The sequence below is a fragment of the Motacilla alba genome, chromosome 12 (genome assembly GCF_015832195.1).
Source record: "Motacilla alba alba isolate MOTALB_02 chromosome 12, Motacilla_alba_V1.0_pri, whole genome shotgun sequence".
NCBI lineage: Eukaryota > Metazoa > Chordata > Aves > Passeriformes > Motacillidae > Motacilla > Motacilla alba.
The window spans coordinates 11335328-11354190 of record NC_052027.1 but is presented as its reverse complement, the minus strand read 5'-3'; the positions used below and the strand labels follow the sequence as shown (position 1 = coordinate 11354190).

At 42.7% G+C, this 18863-nt stretch overlaps 2 protein-coding genes across 3 annotated transcripts in view; one reads left to right on the top strand and one right to left on the bottom strand.

The window, feature by feature from the left end:
- The window catches only part of MGLL (monoglyceride lipase), a 104446-nt gene that overhangs the window by 7943 nt on the left and 77640 nt on the right, over positions 1-18863 (top strand). The window lies entirely within an intron of this gene.
- The window catches only part of KBTBD12 (kelch repeat and BTB domain containing 12), a 47938-nt gene that overhangs the window by 22978 nt on the left and 6097 nt on the right, over positions 1-18863 (bottom strand). Inside the window, exons 2-4 of the mRNA XM_038149367.1 lie at positions 7002-8136; positions 5804-6074; positions 2448-2598 (exon numbers count right to left, since the gene is read on the bottom strand). Coding sequence (XP_038005295.1) covers positions 2448-2598; positions 5804-6074; positions 7002-8071 — 1492 coding nt within the window. The 5' untranslated portion in view covers positions 8072-8136. The remainder of the gene's footprint in view (positions 1-2447; positions 2599-5803; positions 6075-7001; positions 8137-18863) is intronic.

The following is an 18863-nucleotide window of genomic DNA, read 5'->3' as shown; positions in this document are numbered from 1 at the left end:
TTGCAGATTTATGAACATTGAAGTTTTTACAAGGTTTATGAAAAAATGGCAATGGGGAGGTTGTGAAAGCAGCCCAGACCTCAGTCAAAATGTCTTCTCTGCAACTGATATTCCTGCTACCTGATGGTAACTGATCTGTGTCCACACTTGCTGCGGTTACACCTTGGGTGGGCAGAGCATCAGAAGGGAGGCAGGCTCAGAAATGTGATGGTAAAAATAGCCCAATCTTTCTCAAAAATCTGCTGCTTGGAGCAGCATGTGAGCTTAGGTACCCTTGGTATAAATCACAAGCAAGTTTGTCCACTACAGTGAAATTACCCCAGGTTTACACTGTTAAAACTGAGAACAAACACTGCATTTATGAATGTTTAGTTAGACTTAGTGGCAAGAGTGAAGGGTCCAATGCAACAAACTGTTCACCTAAGCACTAAGTGCATTGGTTCTTTCAGGAATAGGCTCCAATAAAGACTACCATGGGAAGGCATGTGAACCAGCAAAATGATGGAGACAGAGCAAAACCCTGTTACCATCCATGTGCAGATCAGATTGTAGCAAAGTTTTTCTCTCTCACACACACAGAATTATTGGTATGGGCCAGCAGGCAAGAAAGAATCGAAGCTAGTGTTCACCTCCCTGAGTACTGCAGCACTGACTGCTACAGGTACAAAACCGAGCCTTTTTATTTTTTTTAATTAGCAAAATGCTTCTGAAGGTCCATGAGACCATGAAATTTCCTGAATGTCATTTAAACAGGCATTTTTTTTTATTTAAAGCTGTGTTTTGTGTTTAATCTGTACATTTCATTACTGTAATCGCTCACATGTGCTTCTTGATTTGTGAGATTTTGAGAGGAGAAAATGGATGCTGTTTTCCCCATTAGCCACTCCTTTTCCCTGTGCCAGTGTCAGGCTTGCTGGGAAGAAGACTGTCAATTTGTTTTATCACATGCATCCCAAGGCAGCTGCTTTTTTTTGCTCCCTGACTCCCTGTGTCATCACAGCCTTCAAGGTCTTGATCTGGGAGCACTTCTTACCAAGACACATGAATGCTGCTGTTCTCTTCCCAGCTATTCCAGCTGCTTCTGCTGCCCCATTAGAGCATCAGTGTCAGTATAAATAATTATATGTATTTAACCTTTTACAAAGCACAAAGTCTCCATGTTTTCAAAGCACCTTTGAACCTGGGCAGCCAACACTCTCATTATTTAACAGCACACTGACAATCTCTATCACTAACCTTTGACAATAATGACCCAACTTTCTGCTTGCAAAACTCACTTTTCCATATGAGCTTCTTTCACCCTTCCTCCTGGTTGTGCCTATGGGCGTCTCTCAAATCACTTAAGAGAAAGAAGTTTCTCTAAAAGAAGACAAATGTAGCATTAAAGCCACTTTCCTCTTCTGCTTCAAAGACACCTTTCCTGCGCACCTCCCTTTCTGTATGATGAGCTAGGAACAAAATGCTTTATCTCTGGTATGTAACAACCGAGACAAAGCCAGAACACCCTGATATAGGAGGTGTATTAAGCTGATAACACTGTATTTTTGTTCAGCTTGTAAGCAGGAGTAGTTTGAAGCAGAGGGGATTGAAAAGTCTTGAGATGCTGATAAAATTTCTGTTTTTTTGAAGCAGAGGGAATTGAAATGTCCTGAGGTAATGATGGAATTGCTGTTTTTGTTATACCTAAAGCTGCCCAGGAGACCTTGGGAGCATGGAAGGGCACGAATCACTCACAGCTCGCCTGTAGATTGACTGGATGAACTTTATTCCTTGCTTCCCCAAGAACTTTCCAGTCATAGATCTATCTACAATAAGATTTCGGGGCAAAAGATTTTGGGGTAGATAGGAGATTACTGAACTCATTTGCACAATTTGTGAAACTTTTGGTCGAAGTACTGTTTTGAAAAAAAACCTGAAAGGATCCAATGAAAAATTGACAAAAAGATTTTTTTTTTTAAATGCTCTCTGTTGAGGTAGGTGGAAGAAAGGTATTCACTGAGTTTTGTCAGGAGACACTCATGGTGTTGATTTTGGGAAATCAAAGTTTTTTTTATCCTTATGCCTTTCCTTCAGGATGCTGCATATATTCCTTAGCATTTCACTGCTCACCTGTGAAATCGTGCTTCAAGGCTTCTCTACTCACCTTTTAAAATTCATTGTTTATGTCACACACACTGACACCCCAAAGAAAAGTATCTTAAAAAGTGAAGTATCTTTGTTGCATGAATCCAAAACACTGCACAGTCACATAATTTAATCCACATAAATTACAGAAGTAAGAAATAATGTGGGGAACAAATAACTTTAGAAAAATACTCCCCATTTAGTATGAGGTACTTTGCCCTACAGTACGTAACAAAGGGTGAGATATTTCACTTCACAAAGGCAAATTGCTGGAAAGTAGAAAAAGTCATGGTGCTATCTGTTAAAAATCTGTTTCCTCTTACCCAAGACATAAATCTCCCCATTGACCACGGCTGTGCTGAAGCGGTACTTGGAGAACTTCATTGGGGCTCTTTCCACCCATTTGTCTTGGGCCGGGTCGTAGCGAAACGTTCTGTTACTTAATCGATCCGGCTCCTCGTCAGGAAGATCCATCTGCATGAAATATGACAGCCATGTAATAACACAACATTTGGAGCCCTCCACACATGCCTGCAGGCAGTTAATCACGGCAGACAGCTCGGCAGATAAATAGCACAAACACATCAATTACAGCTGGAGGGGATTGTACTCCCCAGGGTTTACCAGCACCCATGGCTGGTGGCTGAGACTCTGCTGGAGAAGGAAAGGAATAAGTGGATATCTATATCCTGCAGCAGTAAAGCCAAGGATTTGGGTCCTAACAATACATTCAGGATTAGGGTTAAGGTTCCCAGCTCTGGAAGAACATACCCCCTTCCACAAGGCTGCTGTACAGTCCTAATAATAATGAGGGAAAACCAGTCTGTCTTTTTTTTCCTGATAAATGTTGAAATCTCTTTCCACTGTTACTCAGACTGTACCATGAGTCTCAGTCAGGTACTTTGCTGGCCTTTCTCAGTCATGTATATGTATATGTATATGTACATATATATATATATATATATGTGTGTGTGTGTGTGTGTGTGTGTGTGTGTTTATATTTATTTATATATATTTATATATCCTATCCTAATAAAAAATTGCATATTTATTTAGTCAGTCTAACCACTGTAATGTTGTTGTTCAACAGCTGTAACTTCAATAGTTTTCATAATAAGCTCCTAACCCCCTCGCTATATCTTTGCTGCCATAACACTTTTTATACTCACTCCTACTCCTCTTGTTCTCTCTAATCTTCTTCCCCCTTCTCTGCCTGTCTTATACAATGCAGGGAATTCAGATGCTGTTTTCTGGGTATGACACCCTTGAATGTTAGAAGTGGGATGTGGAGGGAGGATTCTGAAATATTTTGGGAGGAAAGTTTTCACATAGAGACAGTGAGAAGGAGAGAAATACTTTGCTTACTTGTGATGGCGTTACATGTGTCCTTGTTTCCTTGTTACTTTTCTTTCCCAAAAGACCTTTCCAACACTAATGTCGTGGACAAGACAGTAGGAGGCAAACTAGAGAGTAAATATAAAGCCCCTTGGTTATTCCCTGTAAGTGCCCGGGGCATGTTCTTTCTCCGTGGTAAGTGTGAAACGCTAATTTATTCACTGAAAGAGGGGTATTTGAAAGCTGAGTATTTTCAGCACAGACTAAACATGTACTTCAGAGAAGACACCACTTGACATGCTGTAAATTCACATCCAACCTCATTTTTGTGGTAACGTTCTCCTTGGAGTGCACCCTGTTCTTTCTGTGTACAGAAAACATAACTTCCAGCAGCCCTTCTCTGTGTCTCAGGGGTCTGAAATCTTGCTCTCAGCCTCACCAAATACTTTCTGCCATTTTAACAGCCCCCAGTTAGCAAGGCTGGAGTCACTCTGGATTTTAATTGTGCTGGCATCAGGGGCCAGCCCGGTGCTGAGCAGAGCAGCGCTGCTATGAGTGAGTCCTTGCCCTCCTAAGCTGTTATTTTATGTCCTGGCTTGACTTTGTCTTGTCTTATTTCAATTACAAAGCCTGAGTGGGAAGGGCATTTTTCTCTGTCCTGTAATGGACACAGGCATTTAGGGCACTCTGTCAATGCTGTTGTTGGTGTTTGCTCAGGATTGACAGAACATTCAGTGCTGCTTCAGCTCAGGGACAGCCCCTGGCTTGGCCAGCTCATTTGCTTTCCCAGTGCAGCTGTGGTAACCCCACATATGCAATCACTGCATCTGACAGGGGGAAGATAGATGGTACCAGAAAAATTCAGCAGACTGTAGTGCTGGTCTTGAAGCACTTTTTTGAGTACTTTAGCTAATTTATTCTGGTCTGTGCAGGTACACCAGAATCTTACACAGCTGTGGGTTTTGATCAATTGCTGTTAGTCTACTCATCTCAAACCTATTTCTATATAAACTCAGACACCCATGCATTGTTACTGAAAGTACTGGAAGGCAGGTATCCACTTTAGGTGGGTTTTAAAAAAATTATTCTTGGCTCAATATTCCTGACTTGTGCTTCTAAGCCACTCTTCCCTCTCACAATCTGTTCTGGAAAAAAGCTTAACAAAGCTGGTTGTCTGACTTCAACATCTATCTTTGTTATATGACAGATCTTTCAGTTCAAGTCTTTTTTACAGACAGATTGTTTCTGCATTAAGTGTTTTCATATTTTAGTTCTTTACATATGAGATACAGAAACAACTGTGCAAGGATATCAGAAATACTCTCTGATCTTTCTGTTGCCTCCTTAGGGACTCCCGCACTCAAAATAGTCAAAGAGGTGGAAGACTTGTTAGCTGAATGCATCTCACTTTTAAATACTTTGAACAGTAATTTATCTCAAGGGGACAGAAACCATTGGGTTGTGATGACAGTCTGAACTTATTGCAACCAAGATTACAGATGCTCCACTTCATTGTCAAGTGAATGTGGGGCTTTTTCCTGAGCACTCAAATTTGAAATTCACCAAGCAGTAAATAAAAGTGGGCTATACTCTTAAAAAAGGATATTTTGCACTGGGAGCAACTGGAGAAAGTGAGCACTGCCCTTGACATCCATCTTCCTTGTAGCATAGCTCTGTATAGTCTCTGTATTACTGAACATGTATCTGTGGCCCTGTTGAAAATCCCTGTAAAAACTTTACATGGCCAAGCAGTGCAACAGAAATAAAGAAATGGATTGGTTAAAGGACTCTGTTTCCCAGAAAATGCTTTGACTTTTCATTTAAAATGTAATGTAATGAAAATGAAATGAATTAACTTCAGTTAACCAAGAAAGCTTCCTGAGAAATCAAGGTGAACTTTAAATGTCATGTAGAAATCTGTCCCTGAAGTGTCCTTGTGTACACACTTTTTGAAGACAGGGCATAGTTAGGGTCCCTGTACGATTAAATGCCATTATTTATTATACATAGAAAAACTAAGAGGATGGTAAATAAGGAATAGAAAGGATGGAACCTATAATGACAAAGGAGATGTATTTTAAACTCTTGCCCACTGTCCACATCTCTATGAATAAAAACTGCCCTTCCTGAAGTTGGTATTTACAGTGAGGATGGCATAGAAGGATGTTATTCTTCTTCACCATGTTTGGTTTTCCTACCCAGAATATGTTTAATCAGAGGAATGTGAGCAACTTATTCTTCTGTTATCACTGATGCATTTTCCCATGCAAGAAGCACTGTAAAATTACACAACAGTTCCTGTTAGTGCACAAAGCAAACAAAGTAAATGGGCACAATGCTCAACCTGTGGTGTCCATCCACCCAGCACGTACAGCTTGTCCTTCACTGTCACCACCACGTGGCAGGCCAGCGGTACTGGCAGGGGTGCCGTGCTTCTCCAGGTGCCTTGCTCCATGGAATACTTCTCCACACAGTTTGTGACCAGATACTGATTTTTCACTTTCATTTGCCCTCCTATTACATAGAGGTCGTTGTGGGCAGTGCCCAGTGCGTAGAGCTCACGGAGCTGAGTGGTGCACAGACTGTGCCAAAAGTGGTTTCCTCGCTGGTGGTATCTGTAGGAAAACCCAGAGCTGTGAATGCCCTGGTTCACCCAGGTCCCATCAGCCTGTTTGGAAATGTTACCCCCTTTAATTGTCAGTGTTTACTCAGTACAATGAAAAGAGGAGCTCTCTCCTTCACAGAGAAGTTATAAAATCGAGCTCAATGTTTGCAAGATCAAGCATGTTTACTATGAGGAATCCTAGGTGTCCTTTCAAAGGTATTTTACCCTAATTAAGATAAGAAGACGCTTATTTCTGCATGTGCTGCTCAATCACAGTTTCTGCTGAAACTAATGGGAGCAGTGAGAACTCAACCCTGCTGAAAAGAAAGGCACTTCACCTGCCTCACTATGAATTTATTTCCTCAAATTTAGGCCTTTGCATTTGAAAATGCTGTCACCATTTTAAAATTTGATCTTTAATCCAGGAAATGTGTGGTTTTCTTTAAATGCGTGCATCTCAAAAGGATATGAGTAAAAACAGAATGAGGTTTTTGATCTATCAATCATTATATTTAATCTATGAAGCATTATCATCAACATCAACAGAGAAGCATGTTTTCTCTGTGTTACTGGGCTCATTGGATCATCACTTGGCTCATTTCCCCCTGCTAATGACCTAGAAAAGAAATAGTCAAGGAAAATACTGAGATTTGGGTAAAGAGAATATAAAATCGACATGCATTGATCTAATTGAGCTCATTTACTCAGAGATACTACAAGAGTAACTCCTCATTCTTTCAGGAGAATTTGGTTGTATGTATATAAATCAGAGCTGTGAAAGTAGGTTGTAACAAATTGATTAAAGTAGTCAAAATCTCTAAGAAAAAAAAATCAAGTAAAAAATGCTTTGTGCAATGGTCTTTTTTTCTTTTTTGTCCCCAGGGACATTATTTAAAATTTTTAACTAATTAGGGGATTTCTGACAGAGGGTACACACCTATAAATTTCAATGTTCCTGGTCCTTTGTCTAGACATTTTGACGGCGCTTGCCTCGCCTGCCACAATGATATCATTTTTCTCAGTGACAACACCAGTGCAAACACATCCCAAGCCCTCTCCATACTTCGGGGAGGAAATGAAGTACGTCTTTCCTGTCGCAGGGGCATAACAAAAGCTGGCATCTGCATAGCTGCCATGCCTGGACCTGATGCCGAGGGAGTTGTTGCCGATGCAGAGCAGGAGATCCGTAGTCTCCATGCCGTATCGCAGGCTGAGGGAAGGGTGCCTGGACAGTTGGATGGTTTTCAGTGCTTCCTCGAACATATCATTGCATTCTGAATTGCACAGAATAATTGTGTTCCTCTTCCGGGCTTCCACAAGGAAAGAGGGGCTGACAAGTACCAGTCTCACTTGCTTGAGGAGCTCAACAAGGTGTTCTGAACGTGACTCTCTGCTGTGCTTGACCCATCTAATGACGAGGTCCAGAATGCTCTCCTCCCTGGAAATGTTCAGATCATCTGATTTGATGAGAGTCAGCAGCTGCTGGAATTCAATCTCTAGTATTTCTTCCTGCAAGCTCACCTCAGCAAAATGCTGATACATGTATTTCCTCGCTTGGTCACATAAATCATCTGCCCCGATGTGGTTTGCAAAGTAATAGATGCCCACGCAGTTGGAAGCATCCATATGGTCCATCATGTACTTCTGACACATGTTGCAAACCTCTTCCATCTGCATGAAGTAGGCAGCGAGGGCGACAGTCTGCACGTTGAGGCTGGTGAGGCGCAGCTCGGCGCTGTACACGTAGTGCAGGATCACGGACACGCTCTTGGCAGAGATGTCGTGCAGCACCACCTCCCTCTGCGTGCACTCTGCCAGGCCACACGTGAACATGGCTCTGAAATAGGCGCTGAAGGCAGCCAGCACCACCTTATGGCAGGGGAACTTCTCCCCTTCTGCGACCAGCACCACATCGATTATCTGTGTTGATTCCCTCATGCTCTTTACTTGCTCCAATAGAGTCAAGCTGTGGCGCTGCTTTCTCTTCTCCTCAGCCTTGTGATCCATGGTGGGTCTCCAAACTTCCTCTCTTTAAATATCCTCAGAACTAAAAGTCTTCATTGGGAATGTTTCTAGGGGTAGAAGCACAATACTGTCTGATAAGAACAAACTATTGGGCAAATGAATATTGCTGTAATTACCTAAAGTTAATAATCTGTATGGTGTGATATGAATCATGTCTAAAAATCGTGCAAAATTATGGTGAGGCCTCAGGTTCAAGGCCTCTAAGACAAAATATAAGAAAAATCAACACTTCAAATGACCTTCAGTATTCAATACCTACCCCCCAATTCTGTGATTATTTGAAGACAATTACAGACTTCCCTTCAAAGCAGCCTTTTCCACCTGCCTTTTCCCTCTTTTCCCTGATCCTGACACAGAGCCTATAAAAACTGAGCTGAGAGAGTCAACACAGTGTTGTGGGTAGAGGCAGCTTTTACCCCCAAAGACTGGTACTGAAGTTGCAGGAAGCAGCTTGGTCCAACTGGACAGATTCTTTTCTCTCTCACACCAAAGCATAGGTCACTGGTTTCTACAGAGTTGCTACCAGATTCCTTTGGAATAAGTAAAGTAAATAGAGTAAATAAATTCAGTAAATAGAGGCCAGCCTTCAAAATGTCCTCCTTCTTCTCAGCAGGATGTTTATGTGCTGCAGAGTCACAGTTTTGGTTCCACTCACTGTAAGCTCAAGGGACATTTTAAATTTAATTGTAATTATTAACATGCTCCCTCCAGTTTTATTTATGGGGGGAGAAAAGGGAAATTCGTGGTCTCATTTCTGTTTGGTTTTTGAGGGTTTTTTTCTTTTTTTTTTTTTTTTTTGAAGGCAGATCCTTTAGTGAATCTCTGTCTTTCTGCAGAATGTGAGGTACAGGTGTAGAATTTCAGTGGGAGAATGACATTTACCATCACTTGAGGGATACCAGTCCTTATCACAGTTTTTGACTGTAATATGGTAATGAGACAGTTCTGTTTTAGAAATGCATTAAGGACTCATGTCATGAGTCACCAGTACACGAACAAGTCCTAAAGCTGTGGTATAACCATGTTTGAAACAAATTGTAAACATGGTACAAAGTGCTTAGTGAGACTGTTCAAAGGAGTAGCATTCCTCAGCAGCTTAAATACTTGCAGGATCAAGGGCTTGTATCACTGATTGAATTGGTTTTCTTAAATCCTGGCAGCACAAAGAGAAGTCTTACTTTCATTAAAGAAACATGCATCAACATAAAAAAATGAATATATGAAATTCTTTGAAATTCCTCTAAAGGTATTTTTGCAAACAGTCCAGATTTTTCTACAGATTTAGATAGATAGATCTTTAAAAATATTACAGTTATTTCCCAGGTGGAAAGGAAACTTACAGCTATATCACCAAACTCAAACCCACTCTTTTAGCTGTTCAGTTGTTTTTGGAACTAGTCCTCATTCTACAGTTAGGTAGATGCCTCACTTTGAGTGCTAATTTAAAAGCCAAGCATGCTTGAAGATTGGCATTTCCTTGATTTGATTGAGTATTTCCATATTCTAAATATGGAACCAGAAGCAACAAATCTAAGAAATGAAACTGGGTTATTACCAGATTTAAAAAAATGAATTTGGAAGACTAAACATTAACATCTGGATGTGGGCCAGGCTCTGAGCTCTTCTTGTGATATCTCTAAAATTCAATCAAAACAGCAAGTTTAGTATAAAAAAGACAGAGATGGTGTTTCAAAATCAAGATTTTTTTTCTGTCTCCTTTGAAATTAAATACTACATTTGAGAAAACATGGGTCTTAATCCTGTATTGACTACCTCTGGAGCAGTCTTTACAGTCAGTAGAAGCCTTTAATGAGATAAGAAATGTTCTTTTTTTTTTAATCCTACATTATAATTAGACCATTTATTGTTTTCCCCTTGTGCTATTTCATAATTTTGTGATATTTGATCTTCACTGCGTTTTGATAAAGGAAGCTCCCTATATCTCAGAAGTTATGCTTCCCATCTCAAAGACCATAAGCACAGACCTCTTAAAGAAGATGAGCTGTAGTGCCCTGAACCAGGCTGTTCATCTCCAGCTGAAATCCTTAGTAAGCACCAACAAGCCCCAATCCTGTTTCACCTTCTGACTAATCATGACTTTTCCTCCAAAATTATCAACTTCTCTCCTTTCTCTTTTATGATGTCAAAACTTCATGCATCCCCCAGCTTTTCCATAATGGTCAAAATGTGTATTTTTAATGTAAAGAACAAGTGAGATAATTAATCCCTGTCATTTCCCCCAGACTTTTGTACAGATCAGGAAGAAGCTGCCTGTAGAACTGAGTTGTGATTTCATTTCCTTTGCTGGTCACCTTTAAGTTTTCTTTCACTGTTAATTTAGCTTTCTTAAGAGCAACACTTCATCAGTGATTACACTGTTCATTAGATTTGTGAATTTTAAAGTGTTCATGCCAGCAATCAGCACATCTGGCACAACAGTCTGGCAGCCATCTCTTCTGCTCTTTCATCTGTAGGGCCTCAGCAACAGGAATGTTGAGGAAAAACACAGCTCATGCCATTAGTGTGCTACTTGAGGCATTAATAATCTGATGGACAAGTCCCACAGCCACTGCCCAGGCAATGAAGGGCAGTGTCCATCTGCACCCAGGGCAGGTGGTCTCCTCTGCCACCCCAAAGCTGCTGGCTCTGCTCTGGACGCCCTCCCCAGGAGCAGCAGCAGGACTGCCCACAGCCCAGCAGCAGGAGATGGGCTGGGCCCCTTCTCCTGGACCTGCTCCATACCCACCATCACCTCATCCTGGGCAAAGAGCCTGCGCCTTCCAGGAGGAGCACTGCAGCCCTCCAAGCTGTCTTCACCCAGCTCACTAAGCTCTGCAGAGCTGCACTGCTTCCCCAGGCAGAGCTGCAGGCAGAGTGTGGCTGCCTCACTCTTGCAAGAGGACAATATTCCCTTTTTCTTGCCAGAACACACCTTCCTTATCTCTGTGTTTTGGCAGCACAGCCAGCTCCTGACAGAACTGTACTCAACAAAATCATGCTGTTGACTTGCATGTGAGTCTGCTTTCTCCATTCTACAGCTGAGGAAACTGAAGCTAAAAGGTTAAAAAGAAAACAGGATTAAAACCCAGGGGTGAAATCCTTTCATTAACTTCAGAAATTCATCCCTGTGCTTTAGGTGCAAACTTGTCACTTTCCTCCTGGCTTTTAGCAGTGTTTAGGTGAGGTCATTGGAAGGATATTAATATTCTCCTTTATATCACTGGAAAGACTATTAAAGGGCAATAATGAAACAGTGTTGCTTTGATTTCCCTCTGGGTTACAGAGGGAAAAAGATGGTAAGTTGACAGTAAAAGAGAGGATAAGTGTGATACAAATATAATTTGCAGTGAGACACTGCTCTGAGATTTTGTCAGAGGCTGAATTGTCATTATAAAACTTCCAGTGCAAGGTTCAAATTCTTTATAATGTCACCAGGAGCTGAAATCAGAGCTAATGCCTCATTCAGAATTTTGGGATACTTTTTTCTTCTACTGTTGAAAATGGATTCAGGTGCAAACCTCCACTGGATGTTTCTTTATTTGAGAGCTGGGCTATTAATTTTTCTCCAGTTCTCTCTGCTACTTTAATTTTTATATCAACCATTTAGTTAGTCTAATTTCATCTTTTTTTTCCCCTTTTGTGCCATGAACCTTATGAAGAGCCATATATAATGGTATGCAGGAGCTCCAGCATACACTTTGCGAGGCAGTAGCGTGCTGCATGAGCAGTTTAAAACATAAATAAGCACACTGCTGTGAGCTCAGCTCTCCAGCTTTTATGAGGCTATCAAACTATAAATAAATGCTGTCCTCAATTCTCAGTTACACTGCAGGCTCTTTGAACTGCCCCAGTGCAAAGGGACTTAAACCAGATGGAAGAAGCTCATCAGGAATGTCCCTCAACCTCTGGGGGGCAAAAAAAGCTACCCTGTAATAAGAGACATTATTTTGTCTGTATTTTTTGTCTGGGACATAGATTTTTTTTATCTTTTCCAGAGGAATCTCCTGTTTCCATGTCATGGTGGGAGGGTGGGAGCTGCAGGACCTGGCCCAGCAGAGGTCACAGCACCCAGCGTGGGGGGCACCTCCTGCATCCTCCTCTTCTCCCTCTGCTTTTTTTTTTTCTTTTTCTTTGCCTTAATGAGGCTGCCCTGCCTTCAGCTGGCCTCCCTTCAGGTGCTGAAAGGATCAGAGTTCAATCACATCAAAGAACCAGTGCCTCTGCCCATTAATTATTTGTGCTTCCTTTGTTATCAGTAAGCTGAGAAGCAAATCTGTTAATTGTATGCATTATGACATTTGGCTGACAGCCACAGTGAGGCAGAAATCAGCACCCAGATGATAATAATGTTATAATCTCAGAGTTCAATTATGAAGGCTGTGCTGGCATTTAAAATCAAGATTTTAAACTGTGAAAAAGATCCCACAGTGCTCAAAAAGGGCAAATAATAATGCTAATCTTGATACAAGGAACAGGTATAATAAGATATATAAAGGAAGCTTCCAATGAATTATAGATGTTCCTGTATCTATAGGATAATAGGAATCATTCTCTTAATTCTGACACCTGGAATGATGCCAGAAGAAATTATTATGTGATTGAATTATAAGGATTTAGAGGGTAACAAGGTGATAAAAGCAGTTATGGCGCCTATTTATCAAGAACAAATTGTGTCAATCCAAGCTAATTTTCTTCATTTTTTTCAGGGATAATAGGGGATAAATTAGATACTTTGTCTTAAGACTACTGATATGGTCATATGTGACAAATTGTGATGAAATCCACAGACTAAATCAAGATCAGTTAGGTGCCCAGCTGGTTGCAAAAGCCAATTCAAATGATAGTTATTGGTGGTCAGACTGGGAAGCATCTCTAATCTGTGGCTGGAGATCTGTGCTGAAAAGGCCACTCACAGTTTCAGGGAATGCTTACTTTCTTGCTTTGATTCAGATACAATTTCTTGAATTAATTTCATCCATTCTGTCCAGATAAAATATACAGACTTGTGGCAGAACATTAAGAATCTCCAATTAGAATTGGAGAACAACCAATTATTTTAGGATATTTATGTTCATATAGGCATACAGGTAAGTGTCACTAAAAGATGGTTCTCTGTAACAATGATACATTTAGTGCATAGATGTGTTTCAAGAATCACTGTAGCTACCAGCAGCCAGGGTACCTTTCTGGAAGTTTTCCATATTAAGGCAGTTGCCAGTTACTTAGAGAATTAGGATTTTCAGGCTTTCAGAGACATCTAATTAAGTTAAAAGCCCAGCTCCTGCTTCAGCTTGCAATGCAGGAACTGAAGTGTCCTCATCACTTTTAAAGGTGAAACTTCAGCCTTAAATAGCTTAGGGAGTTCTAAAAGATTTGCCAGATGATGGGGTCGCCTTGTATTAAAGTCATTGAAAGAACCCTCCCTGCTCAGCCCTCTCGTTCTCTCAGGATCACTGTAGCAGTGGGGAACAAAGCGACACAGACCCTCTTATGCATCCAAAGGAGATTGCTTTATTGTAACATTTGGTCCCTTTTTATACCTTTAATTTTGACCTGACGTAACTGAAACCAAGCTGAGACCTAACAGAAATTAGCAGAAAGAAGGCGCCCATTGGCTGGCCCAGCTGCAGTGCTGCTGTCCACGCGTCCTACCATCCAATCAGCTTCCTGCTCATACACTATCCACGCGTCCTACCATCCAATCAGCTTCCTGCTCATACACTGTCCGCGCACTCCTCGAGCCAATGAGCTTCCCGCTCCTACACTGTCCGCGCACTCCTCCAGCCAATCAGGTTCCTGATAATAGGCTGTCAGCATGTTCCTCCAGCCAATCAGCTTCCTGCTCATACACTGTCTGCGGGTTCCTTCAGCCAATCACAATCTCAGTTGCAGCTGTCACTCAAGTGGCTCTCACCCCTCAGCCCGCTCCCGCCCATCCAGCCTGTAGCTGTGCCTTTCCATGGGGCCTTGCGGTGACCATGAGCCTTACAGCTCTAGCAATTGTAACCCCATTTCCTACAGCTCCCCCCTCTCTTTTTATTAGCAACAAAAACCAACGAGTAAGAAACCTGAACAAGTCCTAAGACATTAATAACCGTGACAACAATAATAACTATAACAACTTTTCAAAACCTGTAACGTGCTTATAACACAGTAGTGACGGAATCCACTTCCCACGATGGCCTGTGGACATGCAGACATAGCCTCTTCCCCATGTCAACAAGTCCAGTGTCCTTGCCATTTTACAGTCAGTAAATCCTTTACGATCACCAGAAGGTCCCAGATGAGCCTTCATGTCAAAAGAATGCTGCCTTTCACAGTTTGTCCCGTCTCATCATGATTTAAAAAATTAAGGACATATAAGGCTTCAGCTCCTGAGGGCGCCTCAACTCCCACCCTTTTTGTTTTTAAATACAAAGGCAGCGCCTGTCATCCCTTCTGTGGGGCCCCTTGCAGCCAGGACAACAAACACAGTAAAATGTATAGAATAATTATAGTGATACAAATTTGCCTTGTGAGAGAGTGGGTAACTCTGGTACTGTGAGAAACACCCCATTGCTACAGGAAGTTACAAACTCCTGGCGCTGCGGGCCACCTGCAATGAGCTGAGCACTGCCAATGTGGCTGCCAGGACCGTCCCGACCCCCACTCACCCCGATCCCCATCCCAGGGCTGGGCCTGCCCTGACCCCCACCCATGTGTCTGGAATCCAGAAATGTGTGGCTAAAGCCGTGCCAGAAAGTTAGTGTTATAAGCAGTAGTTCCCACATTTTGGCATGCTCTAACCATATCTGCTATGTTACAAGTGTGTGGGCTATGAACAGCGAGCAGTGCTCTTCTACAATTTTCATTTGTGTTAGTAAAAGCAAGCTGCCACAACAGGATAACCCTGCCCTCATCATTGTCCACCTGTCAGGAGAGTATGGCTTGCAGTCTGTCCAGGAGCTGCACGAACTACTCCACTGGACCCTGTGAGATCTTAGCAGGGTTAAAAGACAGGTTAGAATCGATACCCGTCCCCGGGAGTCACCACAGGGCCTGCAGGGCTAGGCGAGTGATGATATCATATTCATCACACGGGTAGCCTGCCTGGGCTGCAGGGACTGCAAAGGCACCCTCTCTGCACAACGGCAGTCAGCTGCAAGGTCAGCTGCACCATGGTGACTGGTGGATTGCTGTCCTGCAGCGCTGTCCCCCAGCCTGGGCTGTACACAGCTCTCCATAATCGGTGAGCCAGACTACAAACTGTGTTGCTGTTAGAATAGTTCTCATTGTGCTCTTCCAGTCATGGGATATAAGGACGTACACAGTGCGGATGGGTTCCAGGTAGCTTAGGGCGTGAAGGGAGGATAAGCTGCTTTGTTTTATTATTGCTCTCAGTTCTTTAATTACTTTATAATCTAGCTCTGGGTACTCTGCCTGTTGGTTTAGCACCTATATTACTGGGCAGGCCATAATGACCATCAAGTCGCCCTCCTTCATGGCGGCTTTCCAGCATTTGTGCCAATACTGAAGTAGTGCATCACCATCTTGGGCAAGAAATGAGTCCACTGCCCGCTCGCGATGTGGGAATTCTGCGCTGAGGGGTCCTGACAAGCAGGGATTTTTATCTGGGTGAGGCAGGCCCACGGAGCCTGGGTTGATCTCAGGGTAAGGCAATTCTATGGGGTTTGGGTCAGTCTTGGGGTCGTATACAGGTTCTGGTGGCACTGAGGATTCAGTGGAATTAACTTACGAAGCCACAGAGTGGCTGACATTCACATGACTTCCTTTAATGGCCGCCATTATTGTCCCCCATGGAGCCAGGTGCCCATAAACTTTGGCATCACCATCCCTGGCGATATCAAGAAGTCTCTGGCCTACTGTTTGCCAGGCTTCTAATCAAAGGGGCCCACTAAAGAGAAAACCTTTAACTTGATTAGACACCTAGTCCAGCACAGTGCTTAGTTTCACATCAGCCATGTTAATGGACTGTTGATGTAGGAGCTGTCTGACTTGGCCCATGCTCCTGCTTTGTTCCTGGGATATTCCACCTCCCACATTTTCTCCCACTGGTCTACTCAACCTCCCGGTGAGGTTTGCACACTTTAAATTCCCAAGTTCCTTCCCAAACTCTTCCCAGATCCTCTTCTTGAATCCTTCCCCGGATCCTTTCCGGCTGGTTCCATAACCTAGTGAGAGCTGCCACCAGAGGGGACTGCACACCCTGCACCGCCTTTATAGGTCCCTGTTCGGGCACCCTTTGTAGCAGCGGGGAACAAAGTGACACAGACCCTCTTGTGCATCTGAAGGAGATTACTTTATTGTAAAAATCAGCCCCTTTTTATATCTTTAATTTTAACCTGGTGTAACTGAAACTAAACCGAGACCTAACAGAACTTAACAGAAAGAAGGCACCCATTGGCTGGCTCAGCTGCAGTGCTGATGTCCGTACGCCCTACCATCCAATCAGCTTCCTGCTCATACGCTCTCCGTGTGTCCTTCAGCCAATGAGCTTCCTGCTCATTCACTGTCCGTGCGTTCCTTCAGCCAATCACAACCTCAGTTGCAGCTGTCCCTCAGCTGCCTCTGACTCCTCCATGGACTCCCGCCCATCCAGCCTGCAGCTGTGCCTTTCCCATGAGGGGAAAGGCTTCTGGTGAGCGTGAGCCTTACAGCTCTAACAACCATAACCCTATATCCTCCACAGCCCCATGGCAGGAACAGTTCAGGTGATGGGAACTGATTTATTCCTGGCAGGGAAGGAGGAATTTTGAGGTTTTGAAACTACTAACACTGCAAATCCAATGATGTCATTGGCCCATATGAGATGAAATCTGACATTCCTTCTGAGAGAGATTTTAACTCTTTTTCTCCCTCCATCCCTGTGGCACCTTGTTTCTGTTACTGAGAAGCCTGGGTCAGGGCACTCTGAGGTCTCACTAGATCCAAGCATAGGCCGGTTCTTGCTGGGATGTGCTGCTAGGCAGGCTCCTGGGAGCTTTCTTAGCTTGTTGCAGTCCGCAAGTAGTGCAAAAAGAGGCTCCTCAGTGCAGGGACACAGGCTGCTGACCTGCAAGCTGCTTCTGTAGATGTAGGCAGTGTTGTTTTCCCCTGTGTACATCCTTGCATCCCTGCTGCTCCGAGCATCCCACTCCAGCACAGCCTGCAGTCATCTCCACTCAGACTGCAACAGACACAGCCTGGCCTTTCTGCAGAAGCTTAATTTTCCTTCTCATTGCATTGCTCTTAATTTAAAATAAAAATAAAATGGACCTCAACAGGGTTCTATGAACTAGGAGAAACCTGGTACCTACCAAGGAGATTTTCTAAGCTGTCTGCAAATCTTCAAAAACTGTGTTTGGGAGCTTGATTGACCATTGGAGACCTGAAGATGCTTTGATCAGTTTTCAAAGCCTTTGGGTGGTCTATGATTCTGGGAAGATTTGACAGTTTGAGCTCTGTGTACTGCCAACTCAGAGGCCTAGATGTGGGATTGGATTAATATTGATCCTATCTCAGCAAATACCAGGCATATTTTTTTTCTTTAAACTGTTACAGATTCATGAAAAAAAATCAAAGCAGCTGGAAATGAAAGACCCTATGGGCCATCTTTTCGAATGTGCCTTCACCTGACTTAATCTGGTTCAAAGCTCAGTGAAGTCAGTGAAAATAATTCCACAATTTAAGTAGAAAATTTATGTGGCTCTGTTAACAAACAAATGCCTATGGACAAACCCCAGTCTGAGCCAATTATGTGCATTAATTGTATGAGAAGAATAGAACCTAAAGATATACATACCAAGCCCATTTCTTTTACAGTTCACACATGCAGATCATTTTTCTTGCATATAAAAACTAACTGAAATGGCAAAGTGCTCATTCACAGAAGGAGGATGCGCAAGTTTTTTACAATGACAGATGCCAGCAGAAGGAAAATGTATTTCTAAAATGCATTTCAGTAGCTCTTTAGGCAGCCTGACAAGGGCCTTAGTAGTTTCTCTTTTTTGCATTTCTCTAAATATACTGGCTAGTATAGGAAAGGCTCACTTTCCAGAACAGTTATATAATATAAACAGGACTGTATCACAATTAAAATAAACATAATTTAATAACTGTGCAAACTAGGCCCTCTTTGCATTTTTACAAAAGATTGTGAACTCTAATTGCTAATACTTACATAATTCAGGAGCATGCATCCCTCTGGTGAGCAAATGCTAGTATGTAAAAACTTAAATAACACTGTCATTCAGCAGTAAGATTGTAATAATGTGCAAATTGTAAACCCTTACAACTCGATGTCAGGATTCCATTAGTTACTGTTTGAATCCAAATTTACCACTGAATTTCTCCAGTTCCAATTTCAATCACTACCAAGCAAATATGTCAGTATGTCCGTATTCACACAGTGCAAAATTCAGAGCAGCCCATGGCAGCAGCCCACCATCACCTCCAAAACAGCCCCTTCACTGACACACACATTCATCTCCTAAATCTGCAATCCCCACTGAGCCTTCATATTGAAAATGTTCATCCCTTTGGCAGGGGTCAGTCCCAGGCCTGTATAGATACCCTAACTGAAGAGGCAAGAGTTTCTCTGAGCTTCCTATCTGGAAGCAAGTCCAGATGTTTGCAGGTTTGTGGAGTATTCAAATCTCCCCATCGTGCACAGACCACAGGCACTGAAATTCCTGCATCCACAGGCTGATCCTGTTCCCACACTGCTGGCAAATTCCATATAGCTGCAAACAGCCCCCAAGTTTGATGTTGATCAATGGTTCCTGCCCTAGTTTGT